This window comes from Beta vulgaris, chromosome 7 (assembly GCF_026745355.1).
Source record: "Beta vulgaris subsp. vulgaris cultivar EL10 chromosome 7, EL10.2, whole genome shotgun sequence".
Lineage (NCBI taxonomy): Eukaryota > Viridiplantae > Streptophyta > Magnoliopsida > Caryophyllales > Amaranthaceae > Beta > Beta vulgaris.
The window spans coordinates 51,669,356-51,688,334 of NC_079208.1; the positions used below are offsets into that span (position 1 = coordinate 51,669,356).

Sequence of the window (18,979 nt, forward strand, 5' to 3'; positions counted from 1 at the left end):
TTTATATATGCATGTAATCCAGTTAGACCTCAACCATCACGTACAATACTTTAGAGTTTAGTCCAATTAACTAGAGCAATACCTAAAAATAGAGAGGAAAGATAAGGAAAGACCTCATCCACAAAAACCTGTCAATAGTAAAAAGAGCAGTGACAATTACATGGATGAAAAAGGCTTTTGATACATGGACGCATTTGCCTTGTTGGTGAGTGAATCAAAATAATTAGATGTTGCATCTCACGAAAAATAAAAGTAGACTCCGTTCTTTTGGACTAAGAGAAATTAAACTGAACTGAAATTAACTGAAATGTATTGAACTGAAAATAAGTCCAAAAGAATAGGACAGTAGTCTAACTTTGATTTCCAACCTAAGTATGAGCTATAGCACAAATAAGTACACAATTCTATAGCACTAACAAATATACTCAAATTTAAAAAAAGACAATGTAATAATACATATAATTCGAAACTGAAATGGTTGGAGCCAACCTAAGATAATTAAGTAAAACAACAACATATGATCCCACCTCCCATTCCCTTTTATAATTTCTTTATGTCATCTACAAACAATCCCACTCAACCCCCCACCCCACTTCACTCTCACACTCTACTAAATGTACTACTTTCCATCTCATTTCACATAACAATTAAGATTCCCTCATATAAACCCAATTTTCCCACTCACCACCATCTCTTTACTCCAAAACATGCCAACCTCTATACCTTTCTTTTTCTTCATCTTCTCTCTCCTCCAAATCTCCATACAAACACACTCTTTCCCAACCTCCTCTAAACTAGAACAAAGAACCTTCATTATTAGAGTTAACAACCATGCTAAACCATCTATATTTCCTACACACCATCATTGGTATCAATCTTCCTTAAACTCTCTTTCTTCAAACCCTACTAAACAAATCCTTCATACCTACGACACCGTATTTCATGGCTTCTCCGCCCACCTTACTAACTCCGAGGCCAATCTCCTCTCCAAACAACCCCACATTCTTTCACTTATACCGGAACAGCTCCGGTCTATCCATACAACCCGATCCCCACTCTTCCTTGGCCTCGAATCCACCTCTACTAGATCCAACACCACCTCCTTACTCGAGGAATCTGATTTTGGGTCGGACCTCGTAATCGGTGTCCTCGACACCGGTATATGGCCCGAACATCCAAGCTTTAACGATCGTAATCTTAGCCCTATCCCATTAAAATGGCGTGGCTTTTGCCCACGTGATTTCCAGTGTAATAAAAAGATTATTGGCGCCAAATTTTTTTACGAAGGGTATGAGGCTACTAACGGTAAAATGAATGCTACTACGGAGTTCCGCTCTTCGCGGGACTCCGACGGACATGGGACTCACACGGCATCTATTGCCGCTGGGAGGTACGTATTCCCGGCCGATACCCTCGGCTACGCTAAGGGTGTTGCGGCCGGGATGGCCCCGAAAGCGAGACTAGCTATATATAAGGTATGCTGGACGTCAGGGTGTTATGACTCTGATATACTGAAAGCATTTGATGAGGCGGTTAAAGATGGAGTTGATGTTATTTCTTTATCAGTTGGAGGAGTAGTTGTTCCATATTATCTTGATTCTATAGCTATTGCTGCTTTTGGAGCTGTACAAAATGGGGTATTTGTGTCGGCGTCGGCGGGTAATGGTGGGCCCGGCGGGCTGTCGGTTACGAATGTGGCACCATGGGTGACAACTGTTGGTGCTGGATCAATTGATAGGGATTTTCCTGCAGAAGTTGTGTTGGGGAATGGAAGGAGGGTTAGTGGGGTGAGTGTTTATAACGGGCCCGGGCTTGAGCCCGGGAAATTGTACTCGATTGTGTATGCGGGTAGTAGGGAAGGAGATGGAGAAGGTGGGGAGGGATATTCGGCTTCGTTGTGTTTGGATGGTTCGTTGGATCCGAATTTAGTTAAAGGGAAGATTGTGTTGTGTGATAGAGGGGTTAATTCTAGAGTTGCTAAAGGACAAGTAGTGAAAGATGCTGGTGGAATTGGTATGATTCTTGCTAATGCTGTTTTTGATGGAGAAGGTTTAGTGGCTGATTGCCATGTTTTACCCGCTATCGCCGTTGGTTCCGCCAACGGCGATGTTATCCGCAGGTACATTGCGGATAATTTGAAGAGGTTTTCCTCGGGCCCAACGGCGTCTATAATATTCCGTGGGACTCGGGTTGGGGTGCGGCCTGCTCCTGTGGTGGCCGCGTTCTCGGCCCGAGGACCTAACCCGGAAACCCCGGAGATACTCAAGCCGGACTTGATTGCTCCCGGGTTGAATATCTTGGCTTCTTGGACCGAGCGAGTTGGCCCGTCGGGCCTGGCGGTGGACAGGCGGCGGGCTGAGTTTAATATATTGTCGGGTACGTCGATGGCGTGCCCGCATGTTTCGGGCCTTGCGGCGTTGTTGAAGGCGGCCCACCCTGAGTGGAGCCCGGCGGCTGTTCGGTCCGCCTTGATGACGACGGCCTACACCATTGACAACCAAGGCGGTGTCATGAAGGACGAGTCTAGTGGCAACGAGGGTACGGTGATGGATTTCGGGGCGGGCCATGTCCACCCTCAAAAGGCCATGGACCCGGGTTTGGTGTATGACATTACAACTTATGACTACATAGACTTTCTTTGCAACTCCAATTATACTATTGACAACATTGAGCTAATATCCCGGAAAAAGGCTGATTGCCGGGGCGCGAAACGGGCGGGTCATGTGGGTAACTTGAATTACCCTTCATTGTCATATGTTTTTCTACAATATGGAAAACATAAGATGTCTAGTCATTCCATCCGGATTGCCACTAATGTAGGGGATCCGGACTCGGTTTATCGGGTCAAGATCCATCCACCCACGGGCACACTCGTGACCGTAGAGCCCGAGGAGCTAAGCTTTAGACGGGTCGGGCAGAAACTCAACTTCTTAGTTCGGGTTCAAGTAGAAGCCATAAAACTATCAGCCGGATCCTCCATCACAAAAAGTGGATCAATAATATGGTCTGATGGGAAACATACTGTGACTAGTCCTTTAGTTGTAACAATGCAGCAGCCACTGTAGATTTTTGTATCATTTTTTTTGTCTTCTGCAACTTTTTAAAACTATTACTTTTTGGCTCAAAGTTATAGAAGTTTGGTGTACTCAGAAAAGAAAAAGAAAAAAAAGAGTTCAAGTGTGAGTATTATTATGAGCATCTCTGCAGGGTGTTTTCCACTTCAGAAAACAAGTGAATGAGGAGGAGGATCCTTGTTGTTGTAACTTGTAAGAGAATCTGCAATAATATTAGTATATTAATTTTGTAATTATATATAGAGGTGCTAAGTATGATGCATGTCAGCATTAGTATAAATAATGCAAGCTTCTCTTTTTGGTGTATAGTAAAACATTAGTACTCCTAGAAGAGACAGCAAAAACAAAACATAGATAAAAACAAATAACTGTAGTTTCTGCTTCTACTGTCTTATATTTTGTTTGATGGACCTTGTTTTTTGTGCATATTAGTACTAATCTTGAAGGTGTGTACTGTGTAGCAGTGTAGCACAGTAGCAGTAGCAAGTTGTAGATGATTATGTTGGTTGGCTGCATCTGCTGAAAAGCAAAAACGCATCATCCGGCTTAGCATTTAGCAATGCATGTGAAGAGCTAGTATCAGTACTAGCGTAGATTAGGGGACCAAAAAAATAACACTAGGGCAACCAAAATATGTCTGGGTAGAATCTAGCGTAGTTTGTAAAGTCTTGAGATCGAATTTTGTCTCCATAATATTGTTTTTATGGCTCTATATATTTTAAAAAAAGTTGACGAGATAGATTGAAGTAAATGTCAAAAAGAGTCATTGGCATTTCTTTTCCAACAACTTTCATACGTTTGGCTACTTACTTGACAAATAGGCAACTAATAAGAGTTGAAATGTTGATGTGTTTCTTACTTAAATCTAACTATAGTTTATTCATTAAGAATATTTTGGACAAAGAGAAAAAGGAAAAAGTAGAGGTGCTTGATTATGTCTTCTAAAAAATTACATTGAATAATGATGGGGCTTTGGAGCAAAAGAACTAGTGAATTGAAAACACCAGAAGACAAGAGGAGGTCCACAACACCAAATTGAGAACATCAGAAGGGAAAGATAACATGGGCAATTGAAGTTTGAAACTATTCATAGTTCAAAAACTATGAACTGTGTAGTAGTTCAAAAACATGGGCAATTATACTAGCTTTTTAAAGCTGTTGTTAAAGGTGATGAGTTTATATAATAGTGTTCATACTTCATAGCTATCCATAAATTTATTAACTGCATGATTGGGTGGTGATTTTTCTTATTTATTTTGGGGTTATTATGATTCTGCTGCAATATTGGTGCCAACTTTTACCTGATAAACTGGTGAAAGGGGGCCTAGTTGGTCAAATATTATTGTTTCATGTAACTGTTTCAGTAATACAAACAACCAATAATTGCTCTTTCTATGGCCAATATGTGATTCATTTTTAATAAGTGGACCTTATAAGTCTCGCCTTTTAAAGTGTATCTAGAATTTGAGAAAACTTCATTTTAAATTTTAAAAGAAGTTTCTCAGCTATTGATGAAAAACACATTCACTCATGAATGTATCTTTTCATTTCTATAAAATAGTGACTGAAATAACTTTGTTTCATTGGAACTCATCATCACTACTTGTGAACCTTGAAAGGCTGAGACTGGCTTGGTAGTCTCTAATGAACGCTCTATGAACTATGGTGCATAAGCATAATGCATACTAATCATCATGGTTGACGTCGAATTCAGTTCGAGCTAAAAACACCCTGTATTTAGTATGTGTGTTTTTTTTAGAACCCTTTCGGAAACTCGTGATAAGATGAATTTTCTTTGGGCTGTCCTCATACAGGGTCACTCATCCAAAGGTCCAATAAGACAACCCCCCCCCCCCCCGGCCTCCCCCCAACAATATTAAAATTTTGATTCCACCAAGATTTGAACCGTGGTCTCTCATGTGGGAGATAGGACATAAGAAGCCATACAATTGGACCTAAATTAAAGGTCCTTGATTAGTATGTGAGATCTTATAAAGTAAAATATTCTATTATCTGAGTGGTATAAATGTTTGTTATAGGTATATAACTCATATATCTATATTCGGTCCGTTTTGTGCGCAACACGCCACACAGAACTTAAACCGTGCGGCCACACATTTCCCTGTAGCTCTTCCTTCTCCAAACCAATTCCTCCTCTTCTCTATCTCCAACCGCCCAATTTCCACTTCTTTTATCTCCTCACCACTCTCTCTCCTCCAACGGCGTCGTCAAATTCCCCAAGCCACAACCGTCGTCGTTCTTCGTCGGCCACGCTTCACTCATTGGCAGCTTCATCGGAAAATTTGGTTCATCTATAATGAAACCTGCAACTCAACACCGGGTCGAAATTCCAAGTTGAAGACTCGCTACAACTCGGTTCCGATGATCGAGTCACACTCATTCTCTGCAGTTTAAGAGGCCGCGATTCGGTTTTTTGAAAGAGTGATGGAGATTACTAGGGAAGAAGAGAGGAGAGACATTGGAGGAGGGCGAGAGAAATGGAGATTGAAGGAGGAGGGAAGCTACGATTGATGCTAATGTGCGTCGTGGAGTGAGTTGCCGCCATTGAAGATATATTAGATGTAGTGGTTTGCGAGAGAAGAAGCAAAAAGTTGTTTCGCCATAGCTAGGGTTTCGACAGTTTGTTTGTTTGTTGGTTTCTCTCTCTTCGACTTCAAAAATTACAGAGAAGGAAGAAGGAGAGGGGGGGTAACCTCCAATTCAGTAAAAGTATCCTCTTATAATGACAAAAAGCAACCCTTAGTTTCAGTAAAAGTAACCTCTTATAATTATAAAAAGTAACCCCTATTCACTGTAGAAGTAACCTTTTATAATTACAAAAGTAACCCCTTATAATTACAAAAAGTAACCTCTATTTACTGTAGAAGTAACCCCTTATAATTAAAAAGTAACCCATAATTTCAATAAAAGTAACCCCTTATAATTACAAAAGTAACACCTACTTTTAGTAGAAGTAACTCCTTAACATTACAAAAAGTAACCCTAGTTATATAAAAGTAACCCTATTATATTAAAAGTAATTCCCTTACAATTACAAAAAATAACTTATAATTTCAGTAAAAGTAACTCCTATTTATAGTAAAAGTAACCCCTATTTATAAAAAAGTAACCCCCTTATAGTTACAAAAAGTAACATATACTTTCAGTAAAAGTAACCCCTTAGCATTATAAAAGTAATCCCTATCAATAAAATAACCCCTTAGCATTCGATAAAGTAATCTCTAATTCACTAAAAGTAACACCTTAGCATTGAAAAGCAACGCGTTTTACTTTTTATGAATAAATGAGATTACTTTAAATATATAATGGGGATACTTTTTATGAACTAATTAATGGGTTACTTGTACCTTTCTTATGATTACTTTCTATAAATATTTCAAGCTATTATATAATAATTAGAGTTATTTTTGCGAATATATGAGGTTACTCGAACAAATAAATAAGGTTACTCAAACATGTAACTAGGGTAACTTTTATAACTAATGAGGTTACTTTTATAATATAATGGGTCATTGAAAAATATATGAGGGTTACTTATAGAATAAATGGGTTACTCGTATGATAAAATAAGAGTACAAATAATAATAGTTACTTATTATGAAGTAATGGGTTCCTCGTATCTTAAAATAAGGTTACAAATAATAAGGGTTACACGTACATTCAGATAGGGTTATCCAAAAAGGATTCACGCTTGGCTTTTTTAAGAGGGACACGAGCATCATTATAAGGCCTAGCTTGGACTTATTATTAGTGGCCACGTCCTTATTTATCAATGTGTTAATGGTAAAATTCTAGAGGAAATAAGAGAGAGAGAGAGAAAATAGGAAAAAAAATAGTGAAAATAAGAGGAGAGAGAAAATGAGGCAAAAAAATAAGAAAAATGAGAGGCGTCAAAGAGAAAAAAAAAAGAAAAAGAAAAAAAGAATGAGAGAAAGAGGGGAGGGGGAGTGAGAGGGGGGGGTGAGAGAAGGGAGGCATGGCCACACCATTAATTGAAGGTGTGGCCCGCCTCTTTCAAAAGTTTGTGATCTATATATATTATTTAAAAAAGTAAAAAAAAAAAACATTGACAAAGTAATTTTTTTTTTTACATTCTTCCTCTCTCAATAATCCTTACTCTACTTCTACTTCATACAATTAAAAGAAATTACATATATGGTCATTGTAAAGCCTCAACTCGTGACCTCAACTAAAAATTGAAAGATATATTCACTACAATCTTATTGTTGTTATGCTAAAAAAAATTGTTGATTGGTCTTTTGATGGAAAGCAAATTATAACACTCTCTTCATCTTTAATTAATTGTCCTTTTAGGTTTAGCCACACATGTTAAGAATTGATAGTAGGGTAGTATAGGTTTTTGGATGGATATAAGAAAATAAAATTAATTTAGTAAGAGGAGTGTTAGTGAGAGGCTCAAATAATATACTTCCTTCGTTTTAATTTAGTTGTGATACTTTTAAAATCATGGATTCTTAGACAGTTTTTGGAGAGGAGATAGATAGAGAAAGAAAATAAAAGGGTTCCATGTGATATAAGAGATACAGAGAAGTTATTACCTAAAATGAAAGTGTCACAAGTCACAACTAAATTGAAACTTCCTAAAATAAAAAGCGTCACTACTAAATTGAAACGGATGAAGTAATAGGAAAGAAAGTGAGAGAGATTAAGTTATTTAGTAAAGGGACTCACATCACTTGGGTTGAGCCGTTTGGGTGGGTCATCCTAAAGTTTTTGAAAATTACATTAATATATAATATAAAGCATAACAATGGGAGGGAGAGGTGGTAGCTTAGTGGAGTACCACCTTGACTTCTAGAGTATTACTCAGAGTATTACAATATGTTGGGCATTTAATTTCGGACTGTTTAGCCTTGTCCCTAGCCTTTGAGCTGGTGTGCCCTGCAGGCTAGTAGCCTAGCAGGGGTTGTTCTTCGGACTAAGTATCTTTCCTGATAAAAAAAAAAAAGCATAACAATGGATTATACACATATCTTTATTGGTCATTTTACACAATTATGTAGCATTCAGCTATTTACGAAACACTTCTATACAAATCAGTTAATATAATCAGCTAGTCAGATCAACTATGCGCTAATTGTCATATAATGTCAATATAACAATTATTTGAGGACTGACATATATAGTATATGGGACTTTTGTTTGCGGTCGGATGGAGTATGCAGAGACTTGTTATTCATTCTTTTTACTAATATCTTTACATACTAATTTCACATCACATGTAAATTGGTCACAATCATATATCATTACTCGTCAATTTTTTTAACACATCACAAAACTCATAGTATCATCTAATAAGCCATTTGCTACTTGGACTTGTTGAACCCAAAAGATTGAAAATACGAGCCTTGCCTATGAATGTTCATTTCAATCTACAAGGACTAATAAGTAATCCCGTCATAAATAAACTAATAGTCATGGATCACACAACTCATTATACATCTGCAACAAAGCCCAACAACAATATAGGCACGATGTTAGGTGGAATCTAGAGCATGGGCCTAATAGAGGTTCGAAGTGAATAAAGAGAAGCTCTTCTAACTAACCCAGTGTTGGGCCTTCGGAGTTTCAGTGCCAAGAAAGCTCTTATTATTCCCCATTATGTTGGTTAAAAAATTTGGCAATGGTCTTTTTTGGTAAAGAGGTGTTGGTAAAAAATTAGAGATTTCAAGTCATATTCGAGGATTTGACTAGTTAATCTCTAACGTGAGTGTTTGGTAAATTTAGATTTCAATTGACTTATTGAGTCCAAAAAGCTCTTTTTGAAAAGTTAGGGGGAGGAACTTATTGACATTATAGGTTTGGGAATGAGTGGAGCAATTACATGTATATCCTAAAGTTGTTAAAAATTACATTAATAAATGATAACAAGTATTAAAATATATTATGCACATGTCCTTATTGGTCATTTTACACGATAATGTAGCAATCAACTATCAGCTACTTACCAAAGACCTTTATACAAACATCTAATACAATCAGCTAGTCAAATAAGCTAATGACTATAAGCTAACAACTATCCGCTAATTGTCAAAAAGGGCCAATATCTATATTAATATATTAAAAATCGTTCTTAAGCAAGTCTACACATCACTTAACACTTTACTTTTAGTTGTTTCATTCCATGTTATCATGATGCACATTAAAAAAAATAGAAACATGCTCCATATAAGATTCGACCATGTAATCTCAAGTTAATATACTAATGTTCTAACCAATAAACTATGCAACATTGGATGACATTTTTAACATTATAACTAGTATTTTGGCCCAGGTAACGCCCCGAGTCAATTACAATTATCAAATATATTATTATTCATAAATTTAATATTTGATTTTATATTAGTTTTTCGTCATATTCAGTGTAGTGCAAAATTGAAAAATAGACGTTATGGCATGATAAGTTGTTTAAAAAAACTTCGAAGTAATTTGGGGATAAACTCAATGGAATTGGGGTAAGATAATATTATTACTTAATAAAAGTGTTAAAGATTAAAAAGCTTGTCTATGTCTTATAATTACATATAATTATAAAACTTGATTATGTTTTTACTTTGAAACATTAAGCATTGAAATTGTACTAGATTAATGGTTAAATTCTCACATTCTGTTTCAATGGTCATATGTGCAAGTCCTATTAACTATACATTGTTGATATTTTTAAATGAGATTTTAAACATGTGTATTAGAAACTTGATAAAAGTGCCACGTAGTACCGTTCTTTTGATAGGAATGTCTTGTTATATTTTTTTCTTAGATGTTAGTAACTCAGAGTATCGTCCTCGTCTAAAAACTTTAATATATCAAAAGGTTTTCTTGAGCTAGAAATAGTGCCACGTGACATTCTCTCTTAGAGGGTTTTACTCCAAGTAATCCACATGATAGCCGATTGGAGAAACTATAACACACCATATTTCAACCTAGCAAGTCAAGAGGCCAGGGATCAAATTCCCCTGTGACCCCCTAGCTTCCCCCCTTAACCTCCTAAGGGAAGACCTGATACGACTGACAGATAAGTTGATGTTATTTTTTTAGTAGAGCGGGGGGAAGAGTTTACCGATAGAACTCAGTCTTTCCTTATCTAAGGAAGATTAGGTTCCGTAGCGCGTTATGAGCACCGGGCTAAGGGGCGGTTGAGCAACTCAAGCGAACCGGTGAAATCTCACGGGTCATCCCCCACGCAGAAAGGAAACGAAGAAACGAAAAGAAACAATTTGCTGCTCCTGGCGACATTCCAGGTCTCTTGCGGTTTTAACGGTGCTAACACAGGCAAGGTGGCGAGCAAAGGGGATCAAATCCCCCCTGTGATCCCCTAGCTTCCCCCCTTGAACCCAGCGGGTTGGCCAAGAGACTCCTCTCCTTGCAACAAGTGCCCCGGGGTTCGGTCAATCAATGGTGCAGCGGAGGCATTTCCCTTGGAGTTTGGTTACTCGTTCTAGTGCTGAAGCATAGTACAGAGCAAACGTGAAGTCTCCGGGCAGGGATGGAATGCAGCAAGATTGGTGCCAGCAAGAATATTGCATGGTTCGAACCATCTGTGAGAGTGATATAAATTTGATCTTGCGACTTCATGCTCAATATTAAATTCTTAACCATTAAACCAAGTCGTTGTCTGGTGTTATTTTTATGATGTAAAATTTTGATAAATGAAAAATATAACTATTTGTGGCGTATCTCAGACCTAAAAACTAGTTTGAGAATTAAATTCTGAATGCTTATTAGTCTTGATGCTTTTTAATATATTTTACAAGAATATAAAAGGTATAAAGGTTGTTCGATCTTAAAAATAAGGATGTACTATATTGTAGTCCCGTAGAAAGAAAAAGGTCTATCATAACATAGATTTTATTCAACCTATCTTATCTTAGACCCTTAAAAAGTTGGAAATTGAGCACTATTCCTTTGAATAGTGTTATGAGTCACAAAAGGATGAAATTCACTATTATAAGCAACTTAACATCTTAGCCCTCCAATCTTCCTCCAATCTCAGCCACTCGATTATTCTTCTCCTTACTTCAGCCATCTCCTTTCTGTCTGACTATGTGTTTCTATTCCAACCGATTCTCTCTCCCCTTTCTCTTTGTTTCTCTCACTCTTTAGTCAACTTTTTAGGGTTTGATATTGTGGGAATTTTTAGACATTCATCAATGGCAAAAATTATGGATATGGATGAGGATATCAACTATCAAGGATGTTTTCGCTGAGTATAATTAGGTATTGTTTTCATCTCTCTTTTTTTTTTTTCAGCTGACAAAACTCTGTTTCAGCTGAAGCCGAATCATTCAACACCGAAAGCCTACCCGCCGGTGGTGGTCGAGAAGGAGAAGCTTCAACGACGTTGTTTCCCGGTTCACAGGTAACTCCTTTCCCCTCCTTTTTTTTTCTCCTTTTACCATTCTCTCTCTCATTCATCTTCTATTTTTTCATTTTCTTACCCATTTTTTCTCTCTCCAAAACCAGACCTACTTGCTTTAGGTTATGTTTTTCGTCATTTCATCATCCATTCTTTCGTTATTGTTTCCACTTTTTCTCCCCCTAAATTACGGCTCCATTTCTAGGGTTCTATTCAATTTTCGCCATGTGTTCTCTTACAATCGGGTTTCAATTTCTTCTTTTCGTTCATATGTAGTTCTAATTGAGGACCAATTTTGATTTTTTTTTGCATTGAATTTTGAGAGTTTTTTTGGGTGATTGACTGATCAAGAGGAGAAGAGAGAGAGAGGGTTGTTTGAATAGATGATCGTTGGAGTTTTTTTTCCTGGAAAAATGAGTGCGTGTTACAGTTGGTGATGGTGTATTATTTGTGTATAACTTTGAACCTTGAAATTACAGTTGGTGATGGTGTCGTTGATTTCTTACAGCAGCAATGAGTCTGTGAGGTAAGTTAAACATTAGAATTGAGTCTGTGACATCTAATTGTCGTAATGTTGAAAAGAAAGCTTAGCATCTTGATTTTATGTATGTTCTGGAAACTAACGCTGGTTATTGAGTATTCTATATCCCTTCTACTAAAAGGTGCAGTGCTGTATATTTAAATGAACTTGCAATGTGGTATTTTTCTGGCTGTCAATAATCATTTTCTTTGCTATCTGGCATCTGCAATGGTTCAACGTAATTTTTTAGTTCCTGTGGTCTATGGATGTTAATTTGTATCTATATATTCTCATGCTACTTAATCTAAATCCTTCTTTCCTTTTGCCCGCGCTATCATATAATATCTCTTTTTTCCCCCTAATTAGTGTCATTTTGAACTAATCAAGTATTTTTCTCTTGAAAGAGGTGGCAGTAAAATAGCTTGTTTGATCCAAATTTGGTTACTGTTATTCTAGCCCTTCTGCACTCCCACATTTAAAAGATCAGAGGTATTGACTTTAGACTCTCATTGTATCGTGCAGATCATTAAGGCATTCCAGAAATATCATGCTGATCACCCTTTTGGCAAATTTTTCGGCAAGTGCATTGAGCTCAAAATTAAACTTGATCGCTGCTTCAGCGCAGGAGTTAATTACTCTCCATATTTTATGTATATAAAAGTCTTGAACATCTTTTTCTTTGGGTGGGTGAATGTATTGGACTTTATGGTTTGTAGTGATTTTTTGCTGATTTGGACTTCATAGATAGTTTAGGTTACTTTAATGTGGTTACAAAAATTTTGAAATTGAAGAAAGAAATTAGTAAACCATTTACCAGAAGACAATAATTTCAACGTGATTAGTTTCGCCATTGTTGGTGCTATGATTCTGTAACAGAAGGATTTTCTTGAATTTGGTGCAGCTTTGCATATTCTCACAGAAACCTTTTTGGTAAGAATCAAAAAGTAAACGTCTCACTTGAGAGGGGACAGATCGACTCTATATTTCGGATAAATTACACAGTCCCATGGATTGAAGATGATGATAAGCGTACTCAACAATCAATTATGATTCAGGTGATAAAGCTACTCTTCTTATTTATCTTATTAGAAGAAATTGGTATTTGCTTATCTTGCTAAGTTTATTTGGTCCTGTGATTATTCCTGGTCCTCCAGAATTCAAGAACTCCTGGTATTTTGGTAAATGGTAATCAACCCGACAATAGTAACATAACCATTGGCCGTGTAACAGGCTAACAGCTGGCATTGAATTCAGCAGGCCTATAAGACCAAAGTGGAGCGGAACTGCTGGGCTTACATTTCAGGTATCTTTAATTAGCTTCTTTTATGATCCTTTTCTTGATTGCCAAAATATGTTATACACAACTTTTTTTGGTTAAAATATATGGAAAAATCGTTGTCTGATAATTGAGTTAAAGTGGTGTTTTCTGTTTGTGTTGTTAACCTTCATTAAATTTTAGTTTCCCATTCATGTTATTGCAGCGTGCTGGTGCTCATGATGAAAAAGGGGATCAAGGATTTCTATAGCAGTCCTCTTACTGCGAGGTACGCACTGTTGCATGCATCAACTTCTTAGCTTAAATTCTGAAGCTGTTTATTTTTTATGCTCTACTCGGACACTTCATTGAATTCAAGTATCTGTATCGGTTCTTTATTTTTAAACTCTGACATGGTTATGGACACTTCACATTAAGATTTGAACCAAAATTATGGCAAATTTTCTTAAAATAGCCGAGTAGGACATGTAGATATGGAACCGTGTCCAACATGGATACCCAAGTCTAAGTAACAGCTTTTTTTTATGCGCTTTTTGCTCTGTCTTGAATTTCATTCCTGTTTCAACTTTCTATCCTTGTTTGATGAGCATTTTTGTTGTGCTCAGTGGGAATACTCATGATAATATGTTGCTTGCCAAATGCGAATGTGCCTACACTGGTGATTTAGGATCCTCCATGGTTAGTTATCTTTTGATTTAGAAACTAACTTCATCCGTTATCTTCTTGTCACTCATATGGTTCATTTTGCAGTTGGTCTTCAGCATGGAATAAGGTCTTCCCGTCTTGCCAGAGTTTGGACACCTAATCTAAATAAAGGTGTTGGGGATGAATAAACTGGACCGTCCTGACTGTCTTCTCTGTTTCAACAATATGATTATAGTAACATTGCAGCGTAAATCTCTTCCTGTTGTTGGTATGCTTCTCTCTTTCTTCCACTTTTGCACGTTTCAATTCATTGGGTATCTTACTTTATATTATCATCACATTTTGCTCAAATTCTTTGCGTATACTTCTGGAATCATTCTATCAACTTTTGCAAGATATCATCTTTAACTTTTTTTTTTTGTTTATGTTTATGATTGTTTTTCTCATCTGGGTATTTCCTGTTATTTTGGAAAAAGCTTGCTAAAATTGGGTAGAATTGAATTTGGTGAGATGGTGAAATTGCCAAATCAGCTCGAAAAAGTAAGTTTATCTGTGGGGTACTCGAACTGCATATATGAGAAAGTATAGTCGTACATGCTGGTTAGATTTTGATGCTCAAAACTGTGAAATTCTCTTCAGGCAATGTCTCATTATGGGTATGAGATTGTTCAAACTCTGATTGTGATTAAGGGTTGTTAATGTTTCTGACACATTACTATAAAGTAGGTTATTGTGGTTACGTATAGTTATTAGTGCAAAATGTTTAGATCAATGTCTTAGAAACTCAGATTTAATCTAATACATATAAATCCCTATCCTGTATTAATTTTAATCAAGTGAAGCAACTCAATTTTAATTTCGCAAAATTTGTATAGAATGGCTATTATTACAACAAGTACCAAAGAGATTCATATTGACTCTCAAGTGACTTACCTAGGGCTATTTTCTTGGAGGTCATACTCTCACAGATCACTATTTCTTTTCGTGTCCGGATTCTCAAATGTTTCATGATTTGAATTAATTTACTGCCTGATGTTGCTTTTCTTAAGCATTGTAAAACTAATGTTCCTTAATACAGGATGTTTAGAACTAATTAAAGCGTTTTATTAAGATGAGATGTTTCTGTTTGATTCTATAAGACATCAATTTCCCTGCTTAATTATGTTTTTTTGTGGCCTCTAGAAAGTTTTATTATGATAAAGTTGTTAATTTTTTATGGCACTCATAGAGGTCTCATAACAAGCTTAAAACAGGTTTCTATGTTTTAAAGATCAAGCAACAAATATCAGTTACCTAAGCTCCCAAATCTAACGGCAAAGTTCTATGTTTATAAATAAATTCTTTAGAAGCATCCTTACTTTTCATGAGCATTAGGTTAACACTTTTCTTCTACCCTTGAAGTCCCTTACATTCGTCTACGTTTTTCTATATTTCTTCTCTCAATTTGTTTGAAATTTTATTATTTTATATGAACAAATTCCGCAAAATTGAAGAACAACAATAGATCAAGGTGAATTGAAAGAAGGCAATGCATAAACATGAATATAAAAGAAAGGTATTCTTTGTTAATATAATAAATACTCATGTTAAAGCTCTTAATGTGGGTTTTTCGTGGTTAACCTTAAAGACACTATCTTACTATTTACTTAGCTTATGAGGAAAAAAAAGGGACAAGAGAGCTATAATGGCAGGAAAGGAGAAAGTGAAAAAGAAGGAAGTAATGATAGTAATAATAGTAATAATACCAATAATAACAATATTGTACCGAAATGAACTAAACTAAAAATAAATCCAAAAGAACATGGCCTAGATTCGTAGGACCACAAGATAGTTTATACAATAAAAAGGGTAAATTTTGTCTTGAATTTTACTGCACAGAATGTATTGACAAGAGTAAATAACTTCACTGGAGTTGCATACAAAGATGATCCTACAATTATGGCTTGGGAGCTTATGAATGAGCCGAGATGCCCTTCAGATTTATCTGGAAAAATTCTTCAGGTTTGTTCAACCTTCCTTTCTCACTTTCCAGTACTACTTTCTTTTCTTTCTTCTTTTATTTTATCCTTGATGTGGGAAGATGAATGTCATTATGTCAACCTGATTTCAGGTAATTTGTACTACTCTGTGTAAATAATGCTTTTCTATTTCAAATCACATTTAGGCAATTTCTACAATTCTAATTAAAGAGTGTAGCACAATCTTGTGTGATATATATATATATATAGCCAAAGCCTAGCATGTCACTTTCATAGAATCACATGCATAGCCCCAACATTAATGCATTCTTCCTCTTATAATGTTATTAGCCTTTGAGTTAGGCATGTAACCTATGATCTTCCAACCATTCAAAGAAAGGCTGACATCATGTACTTGCTGTTACACCATTAAGTTGTAACGTCAAGGAATAACTTCATTCCTTTTTGCAACATTGTGGAGTGGGTCTGTGGGTGGGTGTTGTTTCGGGTGAAACTTTCGTGTAACCGGTGTAGGGATATTGTGGGTATATTGGAGAACGAATTTTAGTGGGGGCAGCTTAGGATGGCGCGGAAAACAAAAAATAAACCAACGATTAGACTACCCTAGGGCATAATCTAATCTCCCCTTCGATGTTCAAGTTAGTAAATGTTTGAGGAATAAGTCTAATGAGGGAAATGAGAGAGAGAGAGTCCAATTCAGGAGTTATACATTTATCAGATTCATGAATAGGAATATGATTATAGCAATCGGAGTGAGTGACGTTGTGAAAGGTGTACGAAATTTTACTTGAATGGGCTGGCATTCAAAGGTGCTTGGACCTTGCCTTACCTCGGGGGTAACTTAGTAAGCCTAGAGCAAGTTATCATTGGCCCAAACAAATGTATCATGGCAAACTCATGATGATGGGTATTTCTTGTATTAGGAAGTTGAAATTGACTAATTCGATGCTTGTGTATTTAGTCATCTTTTGATGGAAGTTGCCCAATTTTCTTTTACCCATTACTGCACTATGTACTCTGTTGTACGCAACCTCAAATTTCGTAAAAGAGAATTTGACGATCATTTGGTTTCGCTGCAACTGCTATCCCGTAAAAGAGAATTTGTGCCTATTTGGTGTACGGTTAAGGATAATGGTGATAATGTTGTGTGTAATTTTGTAAGAAAATTGTAATGCCAATGTTCTAGGAAAGTTTTTTCCATTTCAAGTGATCTTGCTTCTAGAGTCTATACAACCAAATTATATGAACTTTGTAGGATCAAGCGTTGTTAACTTCAACTTAATTTCGTTCAAATCAGTAAAAATTGCATAAAATACACTAAAGAATCAGTTGTAATCAGTTTAAATATGTATAAACACCAAAGATCGCTTGAACAAAACTTGAATCTAAACTAATTGAAGTGAAGGAATACAAAAGAGTTGCAATATTTTATGCATGGTCTTTTCCCCATTTTCAGGACTGGATCACTGAAATGGCTCCCTACTTAAAATCAATAGATGCAAATCACCTTCTCGAAATAGAATTAGAAGGCTTCTATGGAGATGATAGGAAGCAATACAATCCAAACAACATCCAAGCAAGAACTAACTTTATTACTAATAATCAAGTTCCTTCCATAGATTTTGCTACTGTCCACTGTTACCCAGATCAATGGTAAGTCTCTTCTCTTCAAAATCTTAATAGAACAATCAAAATTCCAAAAACTACGCTTTTTACTAACCTTTTTTCTACAGGCTATCTGGTTCAACTGGCGAAGCACAACTCTCGTTCCATCAGTAGTGGGTGCAACAACATATTTTGGACTCACTAAACATCCTTAAGAAGCCAGTAGTATTTGCAGAGTTTGGTAAATCATATAAAGTTGCAAGCTACACCTCATCTGATAGAAATCAACTCTATAATATCACCTACTCTTCCATCTTTCTATACATCAGCTTGCGAAGGGGGGGCCTGCAATTGATGGGTTGTTCTGGCAGCTGTTAGCCAACGGAATGGACAATTACCGGAATAATTTCCGGACAGTCAAAGAAACTTTCCAGATTAAACAAGCACGCTCCTGGGGAAGCAAGGAGCTGATACAAGTCATTAGTGTGTCTAGCTAGGGAATATATTGGCGTTTTTTTGAAGAAAGCTACTTTAAAATTTTCATGTATATATACAGACATGAGGGAACCTCCTGGTTTAGGTTACATGAAATCGTAATTGTTTCGATGTTGAAACGGCCTTAATCACATCTGTGCTTGCATTTCTGTGTGTGATTGACCTTTTATGCATTAGCGTCTCCCCAAATTTGAACTTATTGACGCGATATACAAGTCCGGAAACTATGCTACTTTGAGGTAGGTGCTTGACAGCGGGGTATGTGTTTCTCGAGTTATAGAAGAAATCCAGCCTCGAGAAGATGTCAGACCCCTTAATATCTTGTGGTACTCTATATCCAGTACCCTTCATGATTTCTACCCCTCTCCCTTTTAAAAGCACAAGTATAGATTATGTATGATAGGTGCATCTGTTATTGGATCAAGTTCTACAATCTCACTTTTAATTGTGTTCAGCTTAATAGTGGTTTAAAGCGCCAAAAAAAATGGTTAGTATATGCAAGTGGTTGTTACTGATGTTAGGGATAAAGCATGTGCTTTGTGAAGCTTGATTCTTTTATAATAGAAAAACGCTTTGTTTTCCTAGAGTTTAATAGGATCAGTTTTGATCCTTTTGTATTGGAAAAATGCTTCGTTTTCCAATAGTTCAAGCAGATCAGTCATGTGATATTAGGGATTCTATTAAACTTACTCATGTTTTAGAAAAATGCTTCATTTTCGTATAATTGAAGCTAATAAGTTGTGAAAATTTGTAATCGTCTTTCCCTTTTTTTGGGGAAAAAATACGAAGTTGTGGTAGCTTTTCCTACTAATTTGTCTTGCTTAGTTTATGCTTCTAAATCAATAAAGCTTCTATGTAATTTGGTTCACTAAATGAAAATTCTTATGTGGTATCAATTTTCTCTATTTGGTGCTTTTTATAAAAAGTATTTTGTTTATTCTATATCTTTGGTATCTTATGTAATCATCAAGTGCTTTTCTACATTAAATT

The 18,979-nt window shown here is 36.3% G+C and overlaps 2 protein-coding genes across 5 annotated transcripts; both read left to right on the forward strand.

Moving 5' to 3' along the window:
• Positions 1–619: 619 nt before the first annotated feature.
• Positions 620–3,312, forward strand: LOC104899691 (subtilisin-like protease SBT1.5). The gene has a single exon (XM_010686927.4). It carries the CDS (start codon positions 708–710, stop codon positions 3,063–3,065), a length of 2,358 nt encoding a protein of 785 aa, XP_010685229.2. The 5' UTR covers positions 620–707; the 3' UTR covers positions 3,066–3,312.
• A 7,839-nt stretch (positions 3,313–11,151) lies between these two features.
• Positions 11,152–18,120, forward strand: LOC104884587 (mannan endo-1,4-beta-mannosidase 4-like). 4 transcript variants are annotated; one of them, XR_007276181.2, is made up of 11 exons: positions 11,152–11,330; positions 11,384–11,472; positions 11,949–11,995; positions 12,512–12,672; positions 12,891–13,044; positions 13,144–13,292; positions 13,471–13,533; positions 13,871–13,943; positions 14,016–14,178; positions 15,789–15,911; positions 17,346–17,362. XR_007276181.2 is itself a non-coding variant. In XM_048647941.2 (4 exons), the coding sequence occupies exons 1-4, from the start codon at positions 14,421–14,423 to the stop codon at positions 17,666–17,668; spliced, it is 396 nt and encodes a 131-aa protein (XP_048503898.1). In that variant the 5' UTR covers positions 14,193–14,420; the 3' UTR covers positions 17,669–18,120. The 4 variants fall into 4 exon arrangements, 1 of the variants encoding a protein (XP_048503898.1); XR_007276179.2 differs by lacking the exon at positions 12,512–12,672 and having other exon boundaries at positions 11,153–11,330; XR_008970174.1 differs by lacking the exon at positions 11,949–11,995 and having other exon boundaries at positions 11,153–11,472.
• Positions 18,121–18,979: the final 859 nt, after the last annotated feature.